Here is a 26301-nt window from a genome sequence, read left to right as displayed (position 1 = left end):
ACAGGTCTGTCTGCCTTGTTCCTCTGGTGATTTTCTTAGATTATGAGCAGCATGTTTTCATTTGCCAACACATTGGAGAGCACCAGAGATCTCCCAAGTCAGGGTTTGGAAGCCTCAAGCACATGACCACTGTATAGGGATAAAGGAGCTCTGTGCTCAGTGTGGTGGAGACTGAGGACAGCAGAGGAGAGCCCTGGGAGGGATTGAAAGGTGGTTTCAGAGATGTTGCATCCTTTTGACATGGTTGAGAACAGCAAGAGAAAGAAAAAATCAAGGCAGCTGGGGAAGCCCAGACTGCACAGCAGGAGAAAAGAATTTCTATCCCAGGGCAGGGCTGTGGCACAACACGTGCCCCAGAAGGAAGCTGGTATCAGGCCCAAGGGTCTGTGTAGGCAGGCAGAGGCAGGCAGGAGGCAGAGCTGTCAGCAAAGGAAGGGGCCAGCCAGGTGGGGCAGCCGGGGCATGAGGACAGCCTGCAGGGACAGAGGCGCAGGGCAGGGACACCGTGGCACAGCCTGGGCTGCACAGGGCACAGGCATGGGCAGCAGCTGCAAGGCCCTGACAGAGCCAACCTGGGCAGCACTTGGGCCATGGCTGCTGGCCCTGGGCCTGAGGCAGGAGCAGGAGACAAGTGACCCTTGCAGGCCTGGGGCCTCATTGCCTCCTTGGCCCTGCTCAGCAGCCTGGCAGGGGCCGCCCCATGCTCCTGCCCTTGCCATTGCACATCCCCACATGGCAGTGCCCATCCCGGGAAGAGCCCTGAGCAAGGAGGGAGGGACAGCATCTGCCTGGCCAGGGGCTGGGGCTCAGGCCTTGGCCCTTTGCATTCCTGAAACACATCCAGCTTTGCTCAGCACCACAGACACCTTGGCCTTGTTTGTGCCCAGCTGCCATCACTGCCTCCAGTGTTCTGCTGTGTCTTCTTAAACCTCAAGAAACTTTGGAGTTTCAATCTGACTTGGAGTTGTTGAGAAGTTTTTTGAAGACTCTCTCAGGGACTGAGTCTGATGTAAACAACAGAAAAGTCCCAAGAGGGTCATTAAAATCCTTGTGGGAGCACAAATGCCATCAGCCTCTGGGGCCAGGAAGGGCTGGGGGAGGCAGGGAAAGCACTCAGCTTTGTCATGGCCTCTGCACTCAGCCAGAAAGTTTGTTCCCATGAGCTGGGAGTTTCCTGTCCCACTGCAGATGCTGTTGCTCAGAGCCAGGGCTGCCCAAACAGCCCCAAGCATTTCCTTTGCTCCACCTTTCCTTCCTCTCTTCTTTCCTGCTCCAGATTTCCTGCTATTGTTCAGCCCTGTCCCCTCCCCTGCAAACAGCCCATCCCTGTTTGCCCTTTCCTCTCTGGCCCCACTCCCCATTGCAGTTCCTGATTTGGCTCCAGGGGAACGTCCCTTGGGGAGCAGGATCATCCTACAAGTGCTGCAGGAATTGTCTGCAGGCTCCTGCAGTGCCTCGTGCTGCTCCCTTGCCAGAGGCACCACAGGCCAGGGGGCACATCTGGGCTGCTGTGTCTGCCTGTGGGGCTCCCTGTTCTGGGCAATGAGGAGGGGCTGCAGAGGCTCTGCAGGACTGACAGGATGGGCTTTGGGGCTGGCAGGAGAAGCTGAGGGACCTGGGCTGCTGGAGTTTCTGAAGAGGAGGCCCAGGGCTCATCCTGCCACTGCTCCAAGGGTGGTTCCAGAGAATCAAAGAACCAGCCAGGCTGGAAAAGACCTTGGAGATCATCAAGTCCAACCTGTGCTCTGACACCACCTTGTCTCCCTGAGCCTCCTCTTCTCCAGGATAAACATCCCCGGCTCCCTGATCTGCTCTTCACATTATTTATATTCCAGGCCCCTCACCAGCCTTGTTGCCCTTCTCTGGACACGCTCCCGCCCCTCCATGTCCTTCCTAAATTGGGATGCACAGAACTGGACCCAGCACTGGAGGTGTGGCCTCGCCAGTGCTGAGCACAGGGGAAGAATCACTGCCCTGCTCCTGCTGGCCACACCATTCCTGAGCCAGGCCAGGAGCCATTGGCCTTCTTGGCCACCTGGGCACACTGCTGGCTCATGTCCAGCCTGCTGTCCACCAGTGCCCCCAGGTCCCTTTCTGCCTGGCTGCTGTCCAGCCACTCTGTCCCCAGCCTGGAGCACTGCAGGGGTTGTTGTGGCCAAAGTGCAGGACCCGGCACTTGGTCTTGTTCAACCTCACTCTGTTGGATTTGGGCCCTGGATCCAGCCTGTCCAGGTCCCTCTGCAGAGCCCTCCTACCCTCCAGCAGATCCACACTCACACCCAGCTTGGTGTCATCTGCAAATTTGCTGATGCTGGACTCAGTCCCCTCATGCAGATCATCAGTGCAGATATTGAAATCCACGCTGGCTGGCTCTGATCCCTTGGCCATCCTGTGGGTGCCCTGTGATGGCACTCAGGGTGATCTGTTCCATCACCTTGCCTGGCACCGAGGTCAGCCTGACAGGCCTGGAGTTCCCCAGATGCTCCTTCCAGCCCTTCTTGGGCATGGGCTCACATTGGCACCTCCAGTCCTCTGGGACCTCCCTGCTGAGCCAGGACTGCTGGTAAATGATGGAGAGCAGCTTGGGGAGTCATCCACAGCTCCCTCATCCCCCTGGGATGGATCCCATCTGGTCCCAGAGATACCTGGGAGCATCTGAGTGACTCAGCAGCTCCCCAGCTGCTTTTTCCTGGATTACAGGGCACTGTTCTGCTCCCTGTCCCCATCAACAGCTCAGGAGAACACTTGTTCTGAGGACAACCTGTCTTATTGTTTAAAACTGAGGCAAAGAAGGGGTTAAGTACCTCAGCCTATTCCTCAGCTTTAGTTACTATATCCCCCCCATATCCAATAAGGAATGGAGGTTGTACTTGCCCCTCCTTTTGCCATTAATGTATTTATAAAAAACATTCTTATTATTCTTCACAGAAGCCAGGTTAAGCTTGATTTGAGCTTTCACCTCTCTAATTTTCTTTCTGCATGACCTAACAACATCCTTAAACATTTCCTGAGCTGCATGCCCCTCTGTCCAAATATTTTGCATCTGCTTTTTCTTTCCCTGAGTTCCTGGAAAAAGCTCCATGCCCTGCCCAGACAGTCATGTTCCTTGCTAGCTCACTTTTGGGCACAGAGGGACAGGCTGTTGCTGCTCTTCGAAAATTTCTTTCTTGAAGTGTGTCCATCCTTCCTGGAATCTGTTGTTTATAAGGGTTGTTTCCCTTTAAAAAAATCAGTCCCTGATTCAGTACTTGCCAAATCTGCATCCTCAAAAGGCCAAAGTCTGCTCTCTGTGCATTCAGCGTTGAATTTTTGTTGATGCCCCTCCTTCTTTCACAGAATGTTTAGAAACTCAGTAATTTCATGGTCACTGTGCCCCAAACAGCTTCTGACCAGCACATCTCCCACCATCCCTTCTCTGTTTGTGACCAGCAGATGACTGAGCTTTCCTTGGGAGTGGCAATTGCAGGAAACCTGCCCAAAGTGCAGCTTGGAAGGTTCAGCCTGGAGCTGAGGAGAAAGAAAAGTCCCTGCCAGGGTAGAATGTTGGTGCTCGAGGTGTCGCAGCGTGAGGCTGGGCCATGGCCTGGCTCTGTGTGCCAGGAGCCGGCAGCGCTGGGTGCAGGGAGCCCAGGGAGGGCACAGAAACGCTGGCTGAGAAATGCTGGGCACAGCAAGATGGGCGAGTGCAGCCGGCCAGGGCACAGGAGCAGCACGCACAGGGGGCACAGCCTGCAGGACACATGGCCCAGGGCTGGGCAGGGCTGGCAGGGCACAGGCACCCAGGCCTTTGTCCCCTGGGCTCGGGCAGCGCCTCTGGAGGCCCCACAGGAGGAACTTTCCTGCCAGGGGCTGCACTTTGGCTCTCCCTCGGCCTCCCTGGGGAGGCTGGCAGGGGCTGCAGGTTGATGGCATTGTCCTTGCTGCCCCTCACATCCCCTGCCCCACAAAGAGCCCCGAGCCACCCGTGAGGGACAGGCCCTGCTGGCCCAGGCTGGGCTCAGGGCTTGGCCTTTCTGCTTCCTGCAGCCAAGCCAGGCCCTGCTCAGCATTGCAGCTCCCTGCTCACAGCCTTGGGCTCCCTGCAGTCCTGGCCTCAAGGATCTGCTCTCAGCAGTCCCTGGGGAGCCTTTGGCACTCCCTGCCCTCCCTGGGGCCCAGCCGTGCTCCAGGGGACTTGGAGTTTTGCTGCTGACTCCTTGAGCGGCTTCTTCATCCTTCTCTCAGTGCCTGAGGCTCCTGGACCCAGCCCCAAATCCACCGTGGGGCTGATTAAAGTACAGAAAGCCCTCAGGAGCTCTTGGTCTTCCTTCCATTGTCTTCGAGTCTCCAGGCCTTGTGCAGTGATTGGAGTCAGTTTGGAGTTCTGTTCAGGAGGAAGATTTCAAAGTGCACCTCAGGAAATTTTTGATTTTTTAATCACATGAGTATTTTTTTTTTTATTTTTCAGTTCATTGAAGAGATGACAGAAATATTCCCCAAGTGATCTTGATAGGGAATGTCTCCAGAGGAGGTCTGGGTACAGAGAAGAATGAGCCCCTTGCAGGCTGACCCCGTTTGGACAACCTGCTCCTCACCCCCAGCCTCACAATGCCTGACATTGCCCACATTGCCCATTGTCCCATTTGGGACTTATATCCCAAAATATATAAAAAAAATTAATGTACTTTATTCTTTATTTTTATTTTTTAAAATTAAATATATTTATTTCATTTATTTCTTATTTGTAGTATTTTTGTTCCATTTTTGTTACCTAATTTTATATTTATATTTAAAATCTGTACAAATTAGGCAACCAATAAAATTAATGTTAATTGGTTCCAAGTATCACAATTCCCTTCATTCACCAATTAACCCCTATTGGTTATTGATTTCTCCCTCTTTATTCCAATTCACCCTATGTTTAGTCCTTTTGTCATCTTTTTAATTATCTTTTTCTCACACAGGGTTCACGAGGGAACTTCGGGGTCTCTGGAGACATTTCTGGGGTACACTGGGACAGTTTTGTGCCTGGGGAGGGAATTCGGAGAAAACTTGAGGGTCTGGAGGACGCTTGGGAGAGTAGGGTGGGCATTTGGAGGGACACTCAGGGATGCTGAGAGACAGTTCGGGGTCCAGGGGAGCACTTGGGGGTCCAGATGGGCCCGTGGAGGTCAGGGAGGGGAATCTGGGGCCCTTCGGGGTCCGGCCGGGCCCTTGGGGGGCTCGAACGGGGCTCTGTGGGGGTGAGGAGCAGCTCCAACGGCGCCCTGCGGAGCGCGGGGGATGACGGGAAATGAAGTCCCGGCCGCATTAACGCCCTCGGAGAACCGCTGAGCATGATGGGAGCTGTAGTCCCGGAAGTAGCTCCACTGCAGCACTCGGGGTCCGGGAAGCCACTTGTGGGTGCGAGCGGCCACTTCGAGTCCTCAGGGGACACCTGCAGGGAATCTCTGGTGCCGGAAAGCCCTTGGGGGTACTTGGGGAGCCGTTATGGGTCTCTTTGGGGCACGGAACATGACGGCACGTGTAGGGGCGGAACTGGGTTATGTCGGGGCTCTGGGGTCGCGGGGCATGTTGGAGATGGAGGCCCGGCTATACAGACGCTCTATGGTGCGCAGAGCATCACGGGAGGTGAAGTCTCGGCTGCAATGGCGCTCAGTGGGTGCCGCGGTGCACGATGGGAGCTGTAGTCCCGAAAGGACCCATTGCTCGCTGGCATCTTCACCAGCCCATTCCATCATTCCGTCTTTCCGGAGGCTGGTCCGTCCGAGGGGATTCATAAACCCACTCAGTGCCTGCTTCATGGCCAGGTGTCTGTTGGGTTGTTTTGGCAATCAGTACCATTGTCTCATTAAATTATTTCACGGGGCACCGTGTGTCCATCACTCATTTCAAAGCCCAGGACAGTGTTCCAGGCAGTGACATGGGACACAAGGTCTGTCTGCTGTCATCCAGCCGTTGTTCTCAGCACCATAGGCACACAGCACTTGCCGTGGTGGGTTTGGGGTATATTCAGTCTGCCAGGCCTCCCCATACTTGTATTCTAGCCCTCATGAACAAACTCCTCCCTAAATAGGATTTTTTTTGGGGAGGTCAAAAACTCTTTAACTTGATATTTCTGAGCTGAAATCCCCCCTAAATGAGTGTTTCTCAGCTCCATAAATTGGTGTTTCAGACACCAAAATATCCTTAAATGGGTATTTCTGAGCCCGAAATCACTCTACATTGCTGTTTCTAAATTCAAAATATCCCTAAACTGCTTTTTTGAGATTCCAAGCAACCTATTTGTTTTTCCCCGAGCCAAAAACCTCCCAAAATCATTGTTTTGGAGCCCCAAAGCCGCCAAAACTGCTCTTTCTCGCTTCCAAAGCTCCTGAAATCACCGTTATGGCCCCGAAGCTGCTGAAATAGATTAGATTTCTAAGCCATGGAGTTCCCAAAATCAGTGTTCCAGAGCCCTGACGCCCCTAACTCAATGAGCCCTGTGCCCTGTTTGCCATCAGCCGGGGGGGGCTCACTCCCAGCGCTCCCGGCGCCCTCCCGGGGCATTCCCGGCGCCCCCGGGAGGCTCCAGGAGCAGGGAGGGGCCGCTGGCTGCGCCCATTTCCCACCCCCAGCCAAGGAGCCGCCCCCCGATCGGAGCATTTTCACTTTCCGTTTCCAGGCTGAAAATGGATTTCCGAGAAATCGGTGCAAAACCGAGAAAGGAGCTGCGGGGGGAGGGAGGAGCCGCGGGGGCGGGCAGGGTGGGAAATACCCGGGATGAGGAGCCCCCGGTGCTCACAGCCCAGCGCGGAGCTGCTTCTTGCCAGCCGTGTCCCAGGTAAGCGCCAGCCCCGTGCTCCCGTGTTTCCCCGGCGTTTGCTCCTTCTGCTCCCCAAATTGATGTTTCTCAGCCCAAAAGCTCCCGAAACGCTGCTTTGGAGCTCTAAAAGCTCCCTAAATGGGAACTACACAGCCCCAAATCGGCTTAAATTGTTTTTTGGGAGCCCAAAAGCTCTCTTAATCGTTCTTGCTGATCTGAAAATATCCCCAGATCACTGTCCCCGATTCCCAAAGCTCCCGACATGATTTTTTCTTAGCCTTGAACTCCCCAAATCAGGGTTTTGTAGGCCTGCATGTCCCTAAATTGGTGTTTCTCAACCCCAATTCTGCCTGAAGTTTGGGCTTGTTCAGAGCCCAAAATCTCTCTGAATCCGTGTTTGGGACCCCAAAGCTCCCTAAATCACTGAGTCCCAGAGCTCCCAACCGTGCAGTTTCTCAGCCCAAATGCTCCTGAATGGGAGTTTCTGAACCCCTGAGAACCCAAAATTGCTTGTTTTGATCTCAGAAGCTGCCTACATCATTTTTTTCGGAGCCAAACCCGTCCCTAGATGGTTTGGAAGGCTGTGCCGGAGTGCTGGTGGAATGCAGTGGAAGGAGAAGTGTCTGTCCTCTGCCAGAGGAGTGTCAGGGAGGATGAGGATGGGAGGGGTGAAGAGCAGCTGTGATACCTGGAGATCCTCAACAGGATGGGCAAGGGCTAAGCTGACTTGTGTGAGTGAGCAGTGGAGGGGTCAGGAAGGGGGGACGCTGTCTTGGCAGCTCAGAAACTCCCTGATCACCAGGGAGAGTTGGCAGAGAGCTCTGGGGGCAGCCTGGGGGGGTCTCCAGGCCGGCGAGCAGGTTCCCATGGGAATGGCAACTGCCCTGGCATTCGTGGGCAGGCAAAGCAAAGGGCTCCAGCAGCGCGGGGGATGTGGGAGCGATGGCTCAGCAGAGCTGCCTGGTGGGTGAACAGGGGGATGCTCACGGGGACCTGGTCCTGCCCCACAAGGAAGGGCTGGTCAGGGATGTGCTCATCAGTGCCAGCCGGGGCTGTCCCAGCCAGGAGATCGTGGGGTCCAGGCACCAAGGGCAGGGACTGAGGCAGCAGCAGAGCACAGAGCTGGGGCTCCAGAGGAGAAGACTTTGATGGGCTGAAACAGGTGGTGGCAGGGGCAGCAGCTCTGGGGGGTTCCCACCCCCACGGGCTCCTCCCTCCCCCCAGCCCCTCCTTTCTCGGTTTGACACTGCTTGCCCGTAAATGCCTCTCAGGAAATCTGATAGGGGGCAGGAATGTCTCTCCAAGAGCCAGGAGTAGAGCTCTCATCTCCTGAGGCTCTCGGCTGAACTGACCGAGCTCCAGGGTGAAAAGGCAGCACATGGCAGGTGGAGCACAGGAGCCAGCAGCAAAGCAAGCCAACAGCACCGGGGCTGTGTGAGCAGGGGCACAGCCAGGGGAAGGGCTGAACCCCTGCCCAGCACATGGACACCACACCTGCCCAGCTGCAGCGGGGCTGTGGCACTCAGGAACCACTGCCCTGGAGGTCGCTGAGGTGCAATCCTCCAGCTGCCCTTCCAGGGCCGGTGGGATTTCCTTAAGCACATCAGTGTCTGCAACAACAAAACCAGCAACAGAAGCGTGACCCTGCCCAAACAGAACTGTCTGCAGCAGAGCAATCTGCACAGTCTGCAGCCGCCCCTCTGGGCAAGGCCCGTGGAATCGCTGTTGGCAATGGACAGCAGTGACAGCCCCTCCTCACAAGGCTTCCCGGGCAGTGACCGTCCCTGGGCTGGGCACTGCTGAGGCCCCTCAAGTGCCGTGTCCAGTTCTGCCAGAGGGGACTGAGTGGGAAAAGCTCCCTGGACCATCCTGGAGCCTTCACGGGGCTTTGCTGAGGTTTGAAAGAGCCCTGCTGCCCTCCAGGGCCCCCAGGGCTTTCAGTGTCTTTGCCTCATCAAGGCCCAGCTGTGCTGCTGAGGGTGAGGGACCAATCAAGAAGGGTTGGAGGGAGACCACAAAGTTAATATTTCATAGAATTCCCGTTCAAAGTCCATTGTCCCTTCCCCCCCACTGTCTACAGACACTAATCCAGCTCCTAAATCCTTCCTACAAGGAGAAAAAATTATCAATTCAGGCCTTATTTATTTAATAGGTTTTTTGTCTGATAGCAAAAAATGTTGCCGTGACTCTTGCTGCACATTAAAAGGGAGAAAAGTCAAAAGCAAGTAGCATATTGATTAGGCACATGCTGGATGCCATGAACATATTATGGAAAATTGTTTGTTTCTTTGTCCTGGCTGATCCGAAAAATGTTTAGTCTGAATATATAATGAATAATTATTTCATGGAGTGAGTGGATCTTCATAATATAAAATTAAATAGCTCACCTTGGCACCCCAGACAAAGCATAATGAAATTTCACCACCACTCATACAATCCACCTGGATTTCACTCAAATACTGGTATTAATGTTGTATTACATTCAATGCATAATTCAAGAAGTCTAATTTGTAATTTGTAATCAGTTATCAGTGGCAGAGGCACATCCAGGGCAGCTCCATGTGCACATCATCTGTTCACTGTTACTGTTTGAGAAGCCATCCCGCTATTGCTCTGCTCGCAGGAGAAAACACCTCAAACCCGGAGTGGTTTATGCCATTTGTATGCTTTCCCTCCTTTCAGACCAGAGCAAAAGAGCAAAAATGAGGAGACAGAGCAGGGCTCAGTCCTGGCAAAGCACCCCTGGCATTTCCTGTCTGATGCCTTCAGTCAGACCCCTGGGACAGCCGTGGGCCCTGGGGCTGTGACTTCTCTTGGGTTCCTGCTGGCACTTCTCTACTTCTAATCCTCAGTGGAGCTCCTTTCCTCACCCAGGTCTATCCTCCCCTTGAACACCAGGAAAGCTTTCTTGACATGCAGCAGCTTTTGGCAAGGGCTTCCTTAATTCAGTCCAGGTCCTCCTCCTTCTCTGGAACATGGCCCTGGGCAAAGAGAACAGAAAGTCACAAGGAGCAGACAGCCCAGGGAAAGGGAGTGCAAGAAGGAGAGGAAGAGCAGAGCTCGGCAGTGAGCTGTGCCCTGAGCAGACCTTTCCTCACTCCTGAGCAGTCCCTGTTTGTGCCTTCACCTCGTCCCTGCTGCTCTGATGGATGTGCTCAGAAGGGACAGGCGGCTTTGCTGGAAGGGTCAGCAGGGCCCTGCTTTCTGCAGCCAGCTGTGCAGAAGAGGATATTTAGGAAACTTCCCAGTCTGAGCCTTCCCGAGGCTCTCTGGCCATCACCCTCCAGCCAGCAGAGGTGTTCAGTGCTGGGACCAGAGCCCCTCCACAGCAGTGGCTGCAGTGCCCCAGTGGGCCCTGCTGGACTCCCCACACCCAGCCCCTGTGTCCTCCCTGGTTCCAGCCCAGGGTTCCCAGAGCAGTCTCAGCTGTCTGATTCCATAAAGCCATTTATTCCCAGTGCAGTAACACAGGAACAGGCTGAGCTGTTCCCCCAGCAAGGGAGCAGCTCAGTTTTATCCCCTCACAATCTGCATGCCCAAGGCTCAAGTCTGGCTCTTCCTCCCAGGCCCTCAGATCTGCTGGGTCTCTCGGTGTCCCTTCCCCAGCTGTGCCACCACTCTTGGTGGTGTTTTCACTCTTTGTTGTGCTTTGTTGGCAGCTCTTGTCTCCGGCTCCCCCTGGAGCTCAGCTTGCATCTGGCACTGCAGCTTCCCCAGCCACCTGCACCAGGGGTGTTCACAACCAGGAGAGGGGAGAGTGGCAGTGGGGTGGTTTCAGTTTTGTCTTTGTTTCTTGGCTTGCTGCTCTGTTGGGAATTGCTGAGAAAGCAAAGCAATGGTCCCCAAGTCGAGTCTGGTTTGTCCATGATGGCAACTGGAGAGGATGTCCCAGGCTTTATGTGAGCTCTTCAGTTGTATTTTTTCCTTCTTTCCATTTGAGGAGGGGGAGTGAGAGAAGTTTGGTGGGCATCTGGCAGCCAGCCAAGGTCACTTGTCCTTTCTCCATAGATTTCTTCATAGTTGTTCAGGATACCCTCCAGGATTTGAGTCTGAAGGAATGGAAAATGGTCCCTTTCCTTTGTGGAAAATGGTGGCTGGGGTTGAACACCAGGTTCTGCACTCTGCAAAAGGTCCTAATATTGACCAAGGAAGATGGTGTATGTGAGAATTCTCAGAGCTCCAGGGCAGACAAGATGGGTTAGGGATCAGCTGGGAGTACAGCAGAGCATCTTATCAACTGTGTTAGCTTCTCCAGTTCTGTGCCCACCACAGAGATTTTGACCCTCTTTTCTCTTGCATTGCAGAGTGATTATTGAAAAAAGGATACAGGTAACAAGAAACGAGGACATGGCTAAATTTTTTGCTAAGAGTTGTATTACTTGTGTAGACAGTGATGGAAGGAAAAACCAGTAAATTAAAAAACCCTGAGGAGATCAGAGGTTTGAGTAGTATAAAGGACATATGTGTCCCCAAAAAGATCTGAAATGAGCTTTTTATATCCTTAGGGAAAAACCATAGTGAAGCTTCCTCTTTTTCACTTTTTCTTTTCAGACAAAGAAGTGGCTGGAAAAAATGAGCTACTTGAGGCGTGCCCAGAGATACTCAGGTAGGTCCATAAGTGAGAGTGGACGCATGGATCCCATTGCTCTTGTCTGTGGCCATCCTTGGGAACCCTTGGATGGGATGGGATGGGATGTGTTATCCCTGAGAGAAGTGAGGCCAGTGGAGGTCTCTGCCCTGAGCACATTACCTGCAGAACCCCTTCCAGAGCACAGCAGAAGGCCTGGCCTTTGGGGTGGGAGCAGTTTGGTCAGAGGGGTGACCTTCTTTAACCGGGGACATGTCCTACTCTAGGGGGGGTGTTGCTGAGCAGGGCTTTGAGGGTCAGGCTGAAATGAATGTGTCAAGGGACAGTGAAGGGGCCTGGGAGGTCCCTCTCCACTCCGGGAGTGTGCGGCAGAAGAGTCTCACCCTCTGGTGAGTGGCTGTGCTCTGGTGGGACTGGGGCACCTGTGTGGTGCCTGAGTGCTGTGGCAGCTGAGGCAGCTCCTGGCCCAGGAGAGCCTCAGTGGGCCTGAGGGTCAGGAACCCCCCAGCACTGCTGTGGGGCTCCTGGTCCACAGGAGCTCACGGCTCCTGGGCCAGCTGTGGGATGTGTTCTGGCCCAGAACCTGCTCAGTGCAGTCCTGGAGTTCCCTGGGGAAAGGTCCTTGCTAAATGTCCTGGTTTTCTTTCTGATTTTATTTTCATATGTACCTGATGTCCAGAAACGAGATGGAATACAGCTAAGGAATGGATGAAAAGGACATTCACCGGATCAAGTAAGTGTGTTAGGCCCCATTGCTCTTGTCTGTGGCCATCCTTGGGAACCCTTGGGATGGGATGTGTTATCCCTGAGAGAAGTGAGGCCAGTGCAGGTCTCTCCCCTGGGCACGCTGCCTGCAGAATCCCTTCCAGAGCACAGCAGAAGGCCTTAACCTTGGGGTGGGATCAGTTTGGTCAGAGGGGTGACCTTTGACACATCCTACTCTAGCAGTGGATGATCCTTGCAATTGGTAGCAATTTCAAAGACATAGCACATCCCTTCTGGGATTTCCTTTGCTTTCTTTGAACAGGAAAGGAGGAATCTCACCCTGGGTTTAGCTACAGGGACCAAAGGGAGGAGCCTTTCTGTGCAGGTGAGTGCCAGTCCTTGCCCACACTACCTGGAAACTAAACCCTGCCAAGCAGGAAGGAGATCCAGAGGCCTGTCATGCATGAGGGCCCAGTGCAGTCAGATCAAGCAATCCCACCTGTCCATAAATTCCCATTTCCAGAGGCCTCCAGCCAGTCCCTTGTTATGTTGCCCATCCCCATGCAGATGCCCAGGACCCCGGGATCCCAGGGTGCAGAGATGTCCCAGCAGTGGGCTTTTCCCAGCACAGACCAGCACAGCCTGGCCTCTGCTGGATCCCACCCCCTGGATTCTAAGGCCAGCTGTTCTCCTGCCCCTGCTCTTTCCAGCTGGGATGTTGGCAGGGGAATGTCATTCCCTCAAGGCGCATTGGAATTTAGCTTGGCCTGGGCTCTCCCCCATGTCCAGGCCTTTGGGCAGTGAGGAGGCCATGGGGTTCCTCCCAGTATTCCTCACCAGCTGCACAGGAGTTCCAAACCCATGTTTAGAAGGGCTCTCAGTTGTGCCAAGACTCCTTTCATCAGGAAAAAGCTGTTAGACAAAAGGTCTCCATGTCTGGAAGAACACTGGGGCTACAGTAGGGAGGCCAAGGTTTCTTCCCAGAGCAAACTCCTGTTGGAACAGGATTTGAAAGCCAGGGTAGTGGTAGGTGGTGCCCGCAGGTGCATCAGCCCGTGAATCCCACATCTCTGTTTCTCAGGGATGAGTGAATTTATTTCCAAGGCTGCTGAGTTAGAAAGGATGATTTAAGAAAAAGAGGTCTGGAGAAAACAAATTGATAAACAGGCAGGACATGAGGGAACTCAGTCTGAGCTTTTGGTTTGTCCTCTGAACAAAGAAATAAAGCATGAAAAGCATCTATTTCTGGATTGCACCTTGAGCACAGTGCTTAATTCCTCTGAAGTGATTGTTTCTCCAGAGACAGGAAGAAAAAAATCAACCTCTTGCAAGATCTAAAAAGAGACCCTCAAGAAGAGACTTCAAAAAAGGAGGATATGAGCATCCTCAGAGAGGATGGGTGGTCTCCCGCTCAAGGGAGAAATGTCAGTTTCCCACTAACACCAGTCTTTTCCTACAGGAAGGAGAGAGAGTGACGAGACCAAGAAGGCCGTGGAATCCAAAATACACGAGGCCTTCCAGGACCTCAACAATGAAATGAAAGCTTTGCATGAAGATTTCAAAAACTTAGAGTCCAAACAGAGTGAGGAGATCAGAGCAGAGCTGGAGAAGAACTCAGGTGAGCAGGGCCATTGCCAAGCAGACTTTGATCCATCTGAAGGCAGAAGCTGCTCTACAGGCCATCCACCCTGTGAGCTCCTCCTGCTCAGCTCCTCAGAGGGACTGGGGAGGGACAGTCCTTCCATGGGGAGCAGCTTCTGTGACCCATGGCCCTGAAACACCTCCATGCTGAAGTGTTCTCGGCAGGTTCAGGTGGTCAGAGTCCCTCTTCAGTCCCTCACCATTGCAGAGGCTGTGTGCTGGGAGTTCTCTCACTGCCTGATACTTGCTAAGGGTTCGCCCTTGAAGTCCTGTGCAATGTCTGTCTCCCTTTCCTCCTGCCCTTCTCCTGCTGCCCCACTCCAGGTGCCATGCTGGGGCCCATGTGAGCTCAGCCTTGTTTCCCTGTTGATGATCAGCAGGGAGAGGAGCTTCCCTGAGCAGAGCCTGGATGTGTGTGTGAGCGCAGGGCCTGTGGAGAGCAGCTCTGCCTGCAGGAGCTGGTGCTGGTGCTGGGAAGGGTCAGCTGGGGCACAGCCTCCAGTGTGGGCCTGGCTGGCCCCAGACTGTGCCCCTGGGCCTGGCTCAGGCAGCACACAAAGTGTGTTGGGAACAGCCTCTGGCCCCAGGGCAGGGACAGCTGAGGAGGGATCGGCCTTCCCTAGCCGTGGGTCCTGTTTGTGCTCCAGCTGCAGCCAGCAAAGCCAGGGCAAGGAGCAGCCCAGGAGAGTCCAGGGAAAACCCCTGCAATTCCTGCTGGCTCCAGCCATTGGTGGGCTTGGAATTGTGTGGCCCATTTCAAAGCTGGAGCTCTTCATTTATTGGGCTACAGAAAGCAGAAATGAGACTTTGAAAAGGGATGAAAACTTGTTCTGGGTTTCTTGTCCCCTCCCTGCTAAAAGTGTGAGGGTAAAGGGCAAACCATTTCCAGATTGTGCCTTCATGGCCAAATGGAACTCCTGTGAGGTGAGGATTTCTAAGGGGGAATCAGGAAGGAAAAAACCACCCAGAGGAGAGCCCTGAGGAGAGACCCTCTGCCAGGGAGGTTAAATCAGAGCCTTTGGGCATGCTTGTGTCAGATAGCTGGTCTCCTGCTCAAGGAGGAAACATCAGTGACCCTGTGACCTTGTTCTTTCATCACAGGATATGTAGAGGAGGAAATTGCAAGGGCCATGAAAGCCAAGATGAATATGAAACTCCGGGAGCTCTCCCGAAGAATCCGAATTGTGGCAGAAGATGTAGAGGAATGGCCAGAGACCACAAAGGATGAGCTTCAGCTTTTCAGAGCAGAACTGGAGAAGAACTCAGGTGAGCAGGATCATTGCCAAGCAGACTTTCATCCACTTGAAGGCAAAAGCTGCTCTACAGGCTAACCAGCCTGTGAGCTCCTCCTGCTCAGCTCCTCAGAGGGGATGGGGAGGGACAGTCCTTCCATGGGGAACAGCTTCTGTGACCCATGGTACTGAAACACCTCCATGCTGAAGTGTTCTCGGCAGGTTCAGGTAGTCAGAGTCCCTCTTCAGTCCCTCACCTTTGCAGAGGGTGTGTGCTGGGAGTTCCCTCACTGCCTGATACTTGCTAAGGGTCCCCCCTTGAAGTCCTGTCCCAGTCTCTCTCCCTCTCCCCCTGCCCTTCTCCTGCTGCCCCACTCCAGGTGCCATGCTGGGGCCCATGTGAGCTCCGCCTTGTTTCCCTGTTGATGATCAGCAGGGAGAGGAGCTTCCCTGAGCAGAGCCTGGATGTGTCTGTGAGCGCAGGGCCTGTGGAGAGCAGCTCTGCCTGCAGGAGCTGGTGCTGGTGCTGGGAAGGGTCAGCTGGGGCACAGCCTCCAGTGTGGGTCTGGCTGGCCCCAGACTGTGCCCCTGGGCCTGGCTCAGGCAGCACACAAAGTGTGTTGGGAACAGCCTCTGGCCCCAGGGCAGGGACAGCTGAGGAGGGATCGGCCTTCCCTGGCCGTGGGTCCTGTTTGTGCTCCAGCTGCAGCCAGCAAAGCCAGGGCAAGGAGCAGCCCAGGCGAGTCCAGGGAAACCCCTGCAATTCCTGCTGGCTCCAGCCGTTGTGGGCTTGGAATTGTGTGGCCCACTTCAAAGCTGGAGCTCTTCATTTATTGGGCTACAGAAAGCAGAAATGAGACTTTGAAAAGGGATGAAAACTTGTTCTGGGTTTCTGTCATGGTTTGAGCCTTGCCCAATGCCAGTGCCCCCATGAAAACCCATCTTCCCTGGTGTCTGCTGTGAGATGTGATCAGAGACAGAGCAAAGCAGGACTCCACTTGCAACAAAAGGAAAAAAAACCTTTATTATTACACAATTACAATAAAATTAACACACAGAGCAGAATGGAAAACCTTTCAAACATTTCTCCTCCCCCCACTCAATTCTTACAGAATATCACAAAACCTTAGATCTTAATCCAGTCCATCACCCTTCAGATAATCAACTCAGTCCATCTCCACCCTTCCGACAATCACCTCTCATTTCATCAAGGAGAGAAGGAGCCCTCCTTGTGCCACCACAGGTAAATCCCCGTCACTCCGCAACTGCACGTCGTGACTTCTTCCTTCCATGTTCAGTGCTCTCACCACTGCACATGGACCAGAGCTGCTTTTAGGGTTTCCCCTTTCAAGGTTGCCTTGCCCAGTTCCAGAAGAGAACGACAGTCTCTCACCTCATTTCGGGACACCAGTCCCCCCCAATATTTCACCCCCTGGGGCCGAGGGGTCTCACCAGCACTTCATCACCTGTCGTCTCCGCTCACATCACTCCTTTGGCGCAGCCTCCCCCTAAAATGCAGTCTCTGTATTACAGGAAAGGTTCTATCCATGGCTATACAAGAAAAGTCCAGCCAAAAGCCACTCCATCATCTCCTCCACCTAGGATTCTCTCAACTTCTCCCAGTCCTTCTTCACTTACACCACTCTGCATCACACTTGCACATTCCTTCTTATCCGTTTCTCTCCTCCCTCAGCTCCCGGAGGATCAGCATTTGCAAGGTTTTCCATCGTCTCACAGAAGGGTTAAAATCACAGTCTCTGCTTATCTTGAACTCCGGGCACTCTTCCCTTGTGGGGCCCCCCCCTTCTCTTCCCCGGCCAGGCCAGTGCTATCGAATTTCAAGATAGCACTGGCACCTCTCTCTCTCTCTCTCTCTCTTTGAGAAAGGGGGGCTGCCCACTACCTCTCCGAGTTCTTCCACCCTTCCGTTTCTTCCAAGGCTCTGGCCTACCTCCCTCGGCCGTGTGGTTTCCCCTCCCCCACCCAGCCCGAAGCTGGGCAGGGGAGGTCTGAACTCCTCCATCCACCGGAACCAAGAGAGAGCGACCCCTGGGAGCTCTCGCTTTTAACCCCTGTGTTCTCAGAGGCGGATCCATATCCTCAATGGTCAAACCAGGTGCCAATATCCACATCTGGGCACCTATTGGTTTGACCACTACCACCTCCCAAAAACTCATTTCCTCTCAAACCACGACAGTTTCTTGTCCCCTCCCTGCTAAAAATGTGGGGAGAAAGAGAAAACCATTTCCAGATTGTGCCTTCATGGCCAAATGGAATTCCTGTGAGGTGAGGATTTCTAAGGGGGAATCAGGAAGGAAAAAACCACCCAGAGGAGAGCCCTGAGGAGAGACCCTCTGCCAGGGAGGTTAAATCAGAGCCTTTGGGCATGCTTGTGTCAGATAGCTGGTCTCCTGCTCAAGGAGGAAACATCAGTGACTCTGTGACCTTGTTCTTTCATCACAGGATATGTAGAGGAGGAAATTGCAAGGGCCCTGGAATCCAAGTTGAAGAAGAGCTTCCGGGAGCTCTCCCGAAGAATTCGAACTCTGCAACAAGATGTAGAGGAATGTCTGGAGACTACAAAGGATGAGCTTCAGCTTTGCAGAGCAGAACTGGAGAACTCAGGTAAGCCACTGCCTAACAGACTTTGATCCATCTGAAGGCAGAAGCTGCTCTACAGGCCATCCAGCCTGTGAGCTCCTCCTGCTCAGCTCCTCAGAGGGGATGGAGAGGGACAGTCCTTCCATGGGGAACAGCTTCTGTGATCCATGGCACTGAAACTCCTCTGTTGTCACAGGCCCCCAGGCGCGTAACAATTAGCATTGACTCCGTGATTCACAGAAGGCTGATCAATCCCTTTATTATCCTAAACTTATTAAGAAACCCATTGCTTTTACAGACAGTTACAATACAAGTTGTCCTAATTAGTCCTCCAGTCCAAACACCATTACCATTGGCTAATTAAGAAACCACCCTTTGGTTGACAAATCTCCATAACACATTCCACATGTTCACAACAACTGATGCAGCAAGTGAGGATTAGAATTATTTCTCATTCTTCTCTCTGATCTTCTCACGGTCTTTTCCAGCACAATGCCTTGGAAAGTCGTGCTGCTCTCTGTAGCCTGAGAGCTGCTGCCACACATCTCCATGCTGAAGTGTTCTCTGCTGGTGCAGAGGGTCAAAATCCCTCTTCAGTCCTTCACCTTTGCAGAGGGTGTGTGCTGGGAGTTCTCTCACTGTCTGATACTTGCTAAGGGTCCCCCCTTGAAGTCCTGTCCCAGTCTCTCTCCCTTTCCCCCTGCCCTTCTCCTGCTGCCCCACTCCAGGTGCCATGCTGGGGCCCATGTGAGCTCAGCCTTGTTTCCCTGTTGATGATCAGCAGGGAGAGGAGCTTCCCTGAGCAGAGCCTGGATGTGTGTGTGAGCGTAGGGCCTGTGGAGAGCAGCTCTGCCTGCAGGAGCTGGTGCTGGTGCAGGGAAGGGTCAGCTGGGGCACAGCCTCCAGTGTGGGCCTGGCTGGCCCCAGACTGTGCCCCTGGGCCTGGCTCAGGCAGCACACAAAGTGTGTTGGGAACAGCCTCTGGCCCCAGGGCAGGGACAGCTGAGGAGGGATCGGCCTTCCCTGGCCGTGGGTCCTGTTTGTGCTCCAGCTGCAGCCAGCAAAGCCAGGGCAAGGAGCAGCCCAGGCGAGTCCAGGGAAACCCCTGCAATTCCTGCTGGCTCAAGCCATTGTGGGCTTGGAATTGTGTGGCCCACTTCAAAGCTGGAGCTCTTCATTTATTGGGCTACAGAAAGCAGAAATGAGACTTTGAAAAGGGATGAAAACTTGTTCTGGGTTTCTTGTCCCCTCCCTGCTAAAAATGTGGGGAGAAAGAGAAAACCATTTCCAGATTGTGCCTTCATGGCCAAATGGAATTCCTGTGAGGTGAGGATTTCTAAGGGGGAATCAGGAAGGAAAAAACCACCCAGAGGAGAGCCCTGAGGAGAGACCCTCTGCCAGGGAGGTTAAATCAGAGCCTTTGGGCATGCTTGTGTCAGATAGCTGGTCTTCTGCTCAAGGAGGAAACATCAGTGACCCTGTGACCTTGTTCTTTCATAACAGGAAACAAAGAGGAGGAAATTGCAAGGGCCATGGAATCCGTGTTGAGGAATACCCTTCAACAGGTCTTCCAAGGAATTACAATTGTGGAAGATGTAAAGAGGGCCATAAAGCATGGGCTTCTGCTTCGCCATGCATAGGTGCAGAAGAACTCAGGTGAGCAGGGCCATTGCCAAGCAGACTTTCAGCATCTGAAGGCAAAAGCTGCTTTACAGGCCATCCACCCTGTGAGCTCCTTCTGCTCAGCTCCTCAGAGGGGATGGGGGGGGAACAGTCCTTCCAGGGGGAACAGCATCTGTGATCCATGGCACTGAAACACCTTGCCCTGCTTTACGAGACAGCTGTCTGCTAGGGAAGGCATGATAGCCCCACTTGGAATGGAGAACCCCTGCCACTTCGAATTATTATAATTTTGAGATTAAGGGGCTCTCAGGCAAAGCTATAGGAATAGTAATAACAGTTCTTTACCCGTGTGTGTCACAAGGCACACGAAACCCCAGCAGCTGCAGCATTCCCAAGAGCAGGAGCAGGAACCCAGTCCCAGCCTTTGGGCTGCGGCGCTTTCCCCTCTGGCGCAGTTCCGGGCACAGCCAGCAGGGGCGCTGCTGGCTCCCGGCGGGCAGGGCCGGTGCAGTGATCCCCACGGGCTGCAGGGGGCGCTCCGGCGCGGGCTCGGGGAGCAGCGGCAATGGCGGCTGGGCCGAGACGGGGAGGGATGGAGGAGAGGCTTTGCTTCACAAACCCTGGGGCAGCCGAGCCCCGTAACCCAGCAGGACTCTCGGGAGCAGCAGGATGGAAGGGCAGGGATGAGCAAAAAATTCCAGGGTGGTGGACACGATATATCAGAAACTCCACGGCACATAGCTGGAACCTGGGGGATGCCCTGGCAGGGCAGGGGGATGCGGGGCCCAGCAGCAGAAGAAAGGTTTCCTGCTGGGTCACTGTGGTGGTAGGAGAAGGCAGCAGAGATGGAGTCTTGTGGCAAATTCCCTCCCCAGCCTGTGTCCCCTCCAGTGCCAAGAGAGCGAGAGCAAGCTTGGAGCTGCCCCCAGCCCAAATCTCCTGGTATCCCTGCCCCACCCCCGCCCTTCCCTGCCAGAGAAACTCCCAAAAACGTAGAGTTCCCCCTCCTCACCCAGCTCAAGCCATCAGTTCCCATAAACAACTCAGTGGGAAGAAATTCTACAGGTGATAAAGAGAGAACATTTAAACCTTTAAAAATGATATACATATGTACATACAGATACAGGCACAGTGTCATGGGTAGTTCACCCAAGAACAAGGTCCCCCTGAGGTGTGCATCGGGTCTCTCCATCCTTTTGCGTCACCCACCAGGTGCAATCTGATCCCTGAGGGAAGACAACCCCACTGATAGGATTGTCTTTGCTGGAGGCAGAAGTAACCCAAACAGTTTTTCCCAGCATACCTCTCATATGTACCACTGGAACCTTGCCTCCATCTGTTGTTTGCAAGGGCTCAGATTGGGCAGTGCCTGCTCGGTTAATGGAAGCTCGGGTGTTCACTAACCATGTGGCCTTTGCTAAATAATTCTCCCAGTTCTTGAAAGTCCCCCCACCCAGTGCCTTCAGGGTGGTTTCAAGCAGGCTATTGCACCATTCAGCTTTCCCAGCCACGGGTGCACGATAAGGAACATGGTACACCCACTCAATGCCATGTTCTCCAACCCAGGTGTTGATAAGGCTGTTCTTGAAATGGGTCCCATTGTCAGACTCAGTCCTCTCAGGGTTACCATGCCTCCACGGGACTTGTTTTTCCAGGCCCAGGATGGTGTCATGGGCAGTGGCGTGAGGCACAGGGGCGGTCTGCAGCCATCCCGTGGTGGCTTCCACCATGGTCAGCACGTCGCGCTTGCCTTGGCTTGTCTGGGGCAGTGGGATGTAGCCAATCTGCCAGGCCTCCCCATACTTGTACTTGGGCCACTGCCCACCATACCATAGGGGCATCACCCACTTGGCCTGTTTGATGGCAGCACACGTCTCACAGTCATGGATGAGCTGAGAAATACTGTCCATGGTTGGATCCACCCCTCGGTCTCGTGCCTACTTAGAGGTGGCATCTCTGCCCTGATGATCTGAGGCATCACGGGCCCATCGAGCTAGGAACAACTCCCCCTCATGGTGCCAATCTAAGTCTATCTTTGATACCTCTATCTTTGCAGCCTGATCTACCTGCTCATTGTTTTGGTGTTCCTCATTAGCCTGACTCTCAGGGACATGGGCAGCTACATGATGAACTTTCACAGGTAGCTTCTGTACCCAAGCGGCAATGTCTTTCCACTCATCAGCAGCCCAGATTGATTTTCCCCTACGCTGCCAGTTGGCCTTTTTCCTCCTTTCCAGCCAACCCCACAGAGCACTGACTACCATCCAGGAATCAGTGCAGAGGTAGAGCTTTCGTCACCTCTCTTTCAGCAATGTCCAGGGCCAGCTGAACAGCCTTGAGTTCAGCAAGTTGACTTGATTCACCTTCTCCTTCGGTAGCTTGTGCAACCTGTCTTGTGGGGCTCCACACGGCTGCTTTCCACTTCTGGTTCATCCCTACAATGTGACAGGAACCGTAAGAGAAAAGAGCATATTATGTTTCTTCTGCTGGTAGTTGTTTGTACAATGGAGCCCGTGTCACTGCTTCCTGCCCTTCTTTGTGAGTGAGACCAAAGTTCTCCCCTTCTGGCCAGTTTGTAATTATCTCCAATATCCCAGGGCACTTCAGGTTTCCAGTACGGGCACGCTGTGTGGTGAGGGCAATCCATTTGCTCCACGTTGTGTTGGGGCATGGTGGCTAGAGGGAACCTTTCCTTTAAACATCCACCCCAGCACCGGTAGTCGGGGTGCCAGGAGGAGTTGTGTTTCTGTGCCAGTCACATCCAAAGGAGCTTGAACTCCTTCACAGGCGGCCAAGATTTCCTTCTGTGTGGCAGTGTAGTTGGCTTCAGACCCTCTGTAACTTCGGCTCCAGAGTCCCAGTGGTTGGCCTCCAGTCTCCCCAGGCACTTTCTGCCAAAGGCTCCTGGACAGGCCATTGTTCCCAGCTTCATTGTTCCCAGCTTCAGAGTAGAGCACATTCTTCACCTCTGGTTCCATTCCGACTGGGCCAAGGGCTACTGCATGATCGATCTCCTGCCTGATCTGGGCAAAGGCTTGTTGCTGCTCAGGGCCCCAGTGGAAATCATTCATCTTGTGGGTGACCAGGGAGAGAGGGCTCAAAATCTGGCTGTACTCAGGCATGTGCATTCTCCAAAAGCCTATGGCACCTAGGAGAGCTTGTGTTTCCTTCTCGCTGGTCGATGGAGACGTCATGGTGGTCTTATTGTTGACCTCAGTTGAAATCTGACGCCGTTCATCTTGCTTCTACTTCCAGGAACTGGATATCTCGGGCAGGTCCCTCAACTTTGCTCTTCTTGATGGCGAAGCCAGCTTCCAGCAGAATCTGGATGATCCTCTCTTCTTTCTCAAATACTTCCATTGCCGTGTTCCCCACACAATGATGTCATCGATTGTGTGCAGGTGTTCTGGAGCTTCACCCTTTTGCAGTGCAGCCTGGATCATTCCATGGTGGTGGGGCTGTGTTTCCACCCCTGGCGCAGTTGGTTCCAAGTGTACTGCACACCCCTCCAGGTGAAAGCAAACTGAGGCCTGCATTCTGCTGCCAGAGGAATGGAGAAAAACTCGTTAGCAATGTCATTAGTGGTGTACCACTTTGCTGCCTTGGACTCCATCTCGTACTGGAGTTCCAGCATGTCCAGCACAGCAGCGCTCAGCAACGGAGTCACTTCATTCAAGGCACAATAGTCCACAGTCAGTCTCCATTTTCTGCCAGATTTGTGCACAGGCTGTTGAAGGGTGAGTGGGTTTTGCTGACCACCCCTTGGCTCTCCAGCTCACGGATCATTTTGTGGATGGGGATCACGGCATCTCGATTCATCCAGTACTGCTGGCGGTGCACCATCAAGGTGGCAATTGGCACTCATTGGTCTTCTACCTTCAAAAGTCCTACTGCAGGTGGGTTTTCTGACAGTCCAGGCAAGGTGCTTAATTGCTTAATGTCCTCTGCCTCGACAGCAGCTGTTCCAAAAGCCCACCTGAGTCCCTTTGGGTCTTTGTAACACCCGTTACGGAGGAAGTCGATGCCCAGACTACACGGGGCCTCTGGGCCAGTCACAATAAGATGTTTCTGCCACTCCTTCCCAGTCAGGCTCACCTCGGCTCCCAACAGGGTCAATTGCTGCCATCCCTCCGTCACCCTGGCAATGGAAACAGGTTCTGCCCCCACATGTCCTGATGGAATTGGGGTACACTGTACTCCAGTATCAACTAAGGTGTCATATTTTTGTGGCTCTGATGGGCCAAGCCATAGGATCCACACCATCCAGAAGATCTGGTTTTCCTGTGCCTCTTCCTAACTAGAAGCAGGGTTCTCTAACACTGGTTATTATTTCTTTCCTGGGCATACATGGTAGAGGTTCCTTCAAGGGGATCTGACAGATCATACCTGGTAGCTTGGTCATGGGAGGCTGAGGCTGCTTTCATTTTGGTGGAACTCCTTTGGTTTCCCTCTTTGAGTTGACACACACGTGGTCAAGAAGCGCTGAGCTTGTTTGACTCTCAGGAGCAATTGAGGCAGGCTATTCAGTGGTATGATAACAAACTCTGGAAGCTCAAGAAAAAAGAGAGAATGAGATCAAGGCTATTGAATGTGGGAAAGGAATATTTATCCCTAGGACTTGGGGAGTTAGACCTGAGCAGTGGGAACAAACAAAGCGGAGGTGGGAAGAGAAGAAACAGAGAAGACAGAATAGGAGAAGAGCGCAAAGAGCAAGAGGCATGGTCAGTTTAGGTTTTATCCTTGATCTCATAGAGGAAGGGGTTTTTGCTGATGATAATGATGAAGAATTGTCTTAAATTAGATGTGCAGGTTTTTGGGAGTCTCCCTCTGTTACTTGTGATATGTGGCACCATCCGTAGTGCAGAAGAAATTAACCCGCTGGGATGGCATTGATGGAATATGTGGCTTACTTGGGCCAGTGCTACTGGGGTGGGCTCCTTTTGTTTATCTTTAGCCATGCCAGGAGATCCCTTCTGTACATGATTAATTGGTATCCCAATAAGTAATTTTACTGGTTTTGCAAAATAGGTAGGAGCCAGAGGAAAGCCATATGTGGGAGGAAATAGATCAAGTGTGGAGAATCGCTGGTGTAACACAACCAGAGGTGGTACAAAATTGGACATATGCAAAAGGTTGGGAATTAGGCCAAACGGCGAGGGCTTCCAAGCAGGTATGATAACACAATCACTGAATGCAAGCGTATTAGAGCCCCAAGAACTAGACTTGCTAGGATTGGTACCTGGGAATTATTGCTTTTTTCTAACCCAAAATCAACTGCTATGATCCATGGCCTAGTCCCATGACCCAAAAATAATAGTGTCATCCTTAATCCCAATTCTCCACAGTATAGGAATGTGACCAAATATTGCCACAATTGGACTTATTGTGGAAGTGCTGATGAAAATGCAAGTGTAAGAAAGCTTCCACCAGGTGTCCTTTTAATCTGTGGGGATAGGGCATGGCCTGCAATTCCGAGCAATCCATTTGGTGGTCCCTGTTGTTTAGGAAAGTTAACCATGTTTGACCCTAGCATGTGCGAAATGCTGAATCAGACTGTTTGGAGAGCAGGACATAGCAAGAAATCTAAAAGAGCAATCACAAGCTTAAGACCTGATTGTGACAATCATGTAGAATTTGGGGCGCTCCAGCACAAATAACAGCATCATTCCTTACTCCAGGTGTTGCTGCTGCTCAAGCTTTGGCTATGCTTAATAAGTTGGGATGCTGGACAGTCAAAACAACTGAACACAAGTTCAGCTATTTTAAATCAGATGCTCACTGATGCAGACATGGCACACTGCATTGGACTGTATTAGACATGGCACACTGCAAAACAGAGCTGCTATAGATTTGTTGCTGTTAGCACATAGGCACAGGTGTGAGGATTATGAAGGAATGTGTTATATGAACCTCTCTGACCTTTCTGCATGCATTCACAGGAAACTCAAACAACTACAAGACAACATGAAGAAATTGACTGTGAATGATTTGGGCTTTGATGAATGGTTTGAGGGATGGGGAATAACTGGATGGTTGAAAGATCTTAAAGGGAGCTTTGTTATTATTAGTAGTCATTATTATATTGCTTTGTATTATTCCATGCCTAATGAAATTGGTGACCCACTTGGTAGAAAATACAATGAAAAGGGTTTGGCTGGTGCAAGAAGAAGAAGGGGGAATTGTAGCAATGTATCTGAACAACTTAGGCCACTCTGTGCACCAGCCATACTGCTTGTAGTTATTCTTATCAGAGCCCTCTGGAATTCATCAAGGTTACTAAGATATAAACTGTGCACAATTGAGAAGGAAGAGGCTGAGAAACAGAATACCAAGACCACAAGAACCAGATAACAGCAGGCTGAGAACCGCCTGGACTGTAACCAATCACATACTCTGAGAATTGTGTGCAGAAGGCATGGACAAGACAGAGGCACCAATGAAGAAGAGCGTGATCAGTGTGTGCAGAAGGGTTAGAATGTATAAATAAGTCATAAGGTAAACAATAAACGGCTTCTGCTAATCAGATTGGTTAGTTGTCTGGGAGTCCTGTTTTCCCACAAGGGGTGCCTGGCCTGGGCAGGAGGGGTGGTTCTGTTCCATAGAAAGGACAGCACTGAGCCCAGTGTTTCAGGGGCACATCAGAACAGACCTTCAACATGCTGAGGTCAGTTGAGCCAGTCAGGACAAGCCAACCAGACCTGTTACCTGTTCCCTTGGATCCATGAGGCCCTGCAGGGTCACAATGGTGGTTGCATATTGGATCCTGGTTTCCATGAGGCCCCGCTGTGTCACACTGGCCCCTTGTTTCCATGGAGCTCCATAGTGTGACAATAATCCCCTGCTCCTCATGAGGCCTTGCGGTGTCACAGTGGTCTCCTTGGTTCCACAAAGTCCTGCAGAGCCCCTTGGTGCAATGGGGCCTTGAAGTGTCACAGTGGTCTCCAGTATTCCATGAGGCCCTGCAATGTCACAATGGACCTTTGGTTCCGTAAGTCTCACATTGTTCCATGAATCTTTAGTTCAATGGGGCCCTGTAGTGTCGCAATGGTCTCCATGGTTCCATGGTGCCACACAGTGCCACAACTGCCCTTTGGCCCAACAGGGCCTCAGAGTGTCAGAATGGACTC

At 52.7% G+C, this 26301-nt stretch overlaps 1 protein-coding gene across 2 annotated transcripts; it reads left to right on the top strand.

Annotated features, from left to right (window-relative positions):
- The first annotated feature begins 6681 nt into the window (after positions 1 to 6681).
- Positions 6682 to 25699, top strand: LOC119696433. 2 transcript variants are annotated; one of them, XM_038126168.1, is made up of 10 exons: positions 6687 to 6802; positions 11336 to 11390; positions 12052 to 12105; positions 12400 to 12462; positions 13537 to 13695; positions 14820 to 14984; positions 17414 to 17571; positions 17729 to 17733; positions 19053 to 19207; positions 25114 to 25699. In XM_038126168.1, exons 2-9 carry the CDS (start codon positions 11357 to 11359, stop codon positions 19189 to 19191), a joined length of 777 nt encoding a protein of 258 aa, XP_037982096.1. In that variant the 5' UTR covers positions 6687 to 6802; positions 11336 to 11356; the 3' UTR covers positions 19192 to 19207; positions 25114 to 25699. The 2 variants fall into 2 exon arrangements, with proteins under 2 accessions (XP_037982097.1, XP_037982096.1); XM_038126169.1 differs by lacking the exons at positions 17414 to 17571; positions 17729 to 17733 and having other exon boundaries at positions 6682 to 6802; positions 19055 to 19207.
- The last annotated feature ends 602 nt before the right edge of the window (positions 25700 to 26301 follow it).

This window comes from Motacilla alba, unplaced genomic scaffold, assembly GCF_015832195.1.
Source record: "Motacilla alba alba isolate MOTALB_02 unplaced genomic scaffold, Motacilla_alba_V1.0_pri HiC_scaffold_28, whole genome shotgun sequence".
Classification (NCBI taxonomy): Eukaryota; Metazoa; Chordata; class Aves; order Passeriformes; family Motacillidae; genus Motacilla; species Motacilla alba.
The sequence above is the reverse complement of the archived record's forward strand: the minus strand, read 5'-3'. Positions and strand labels throughout refer to the sequence as shown.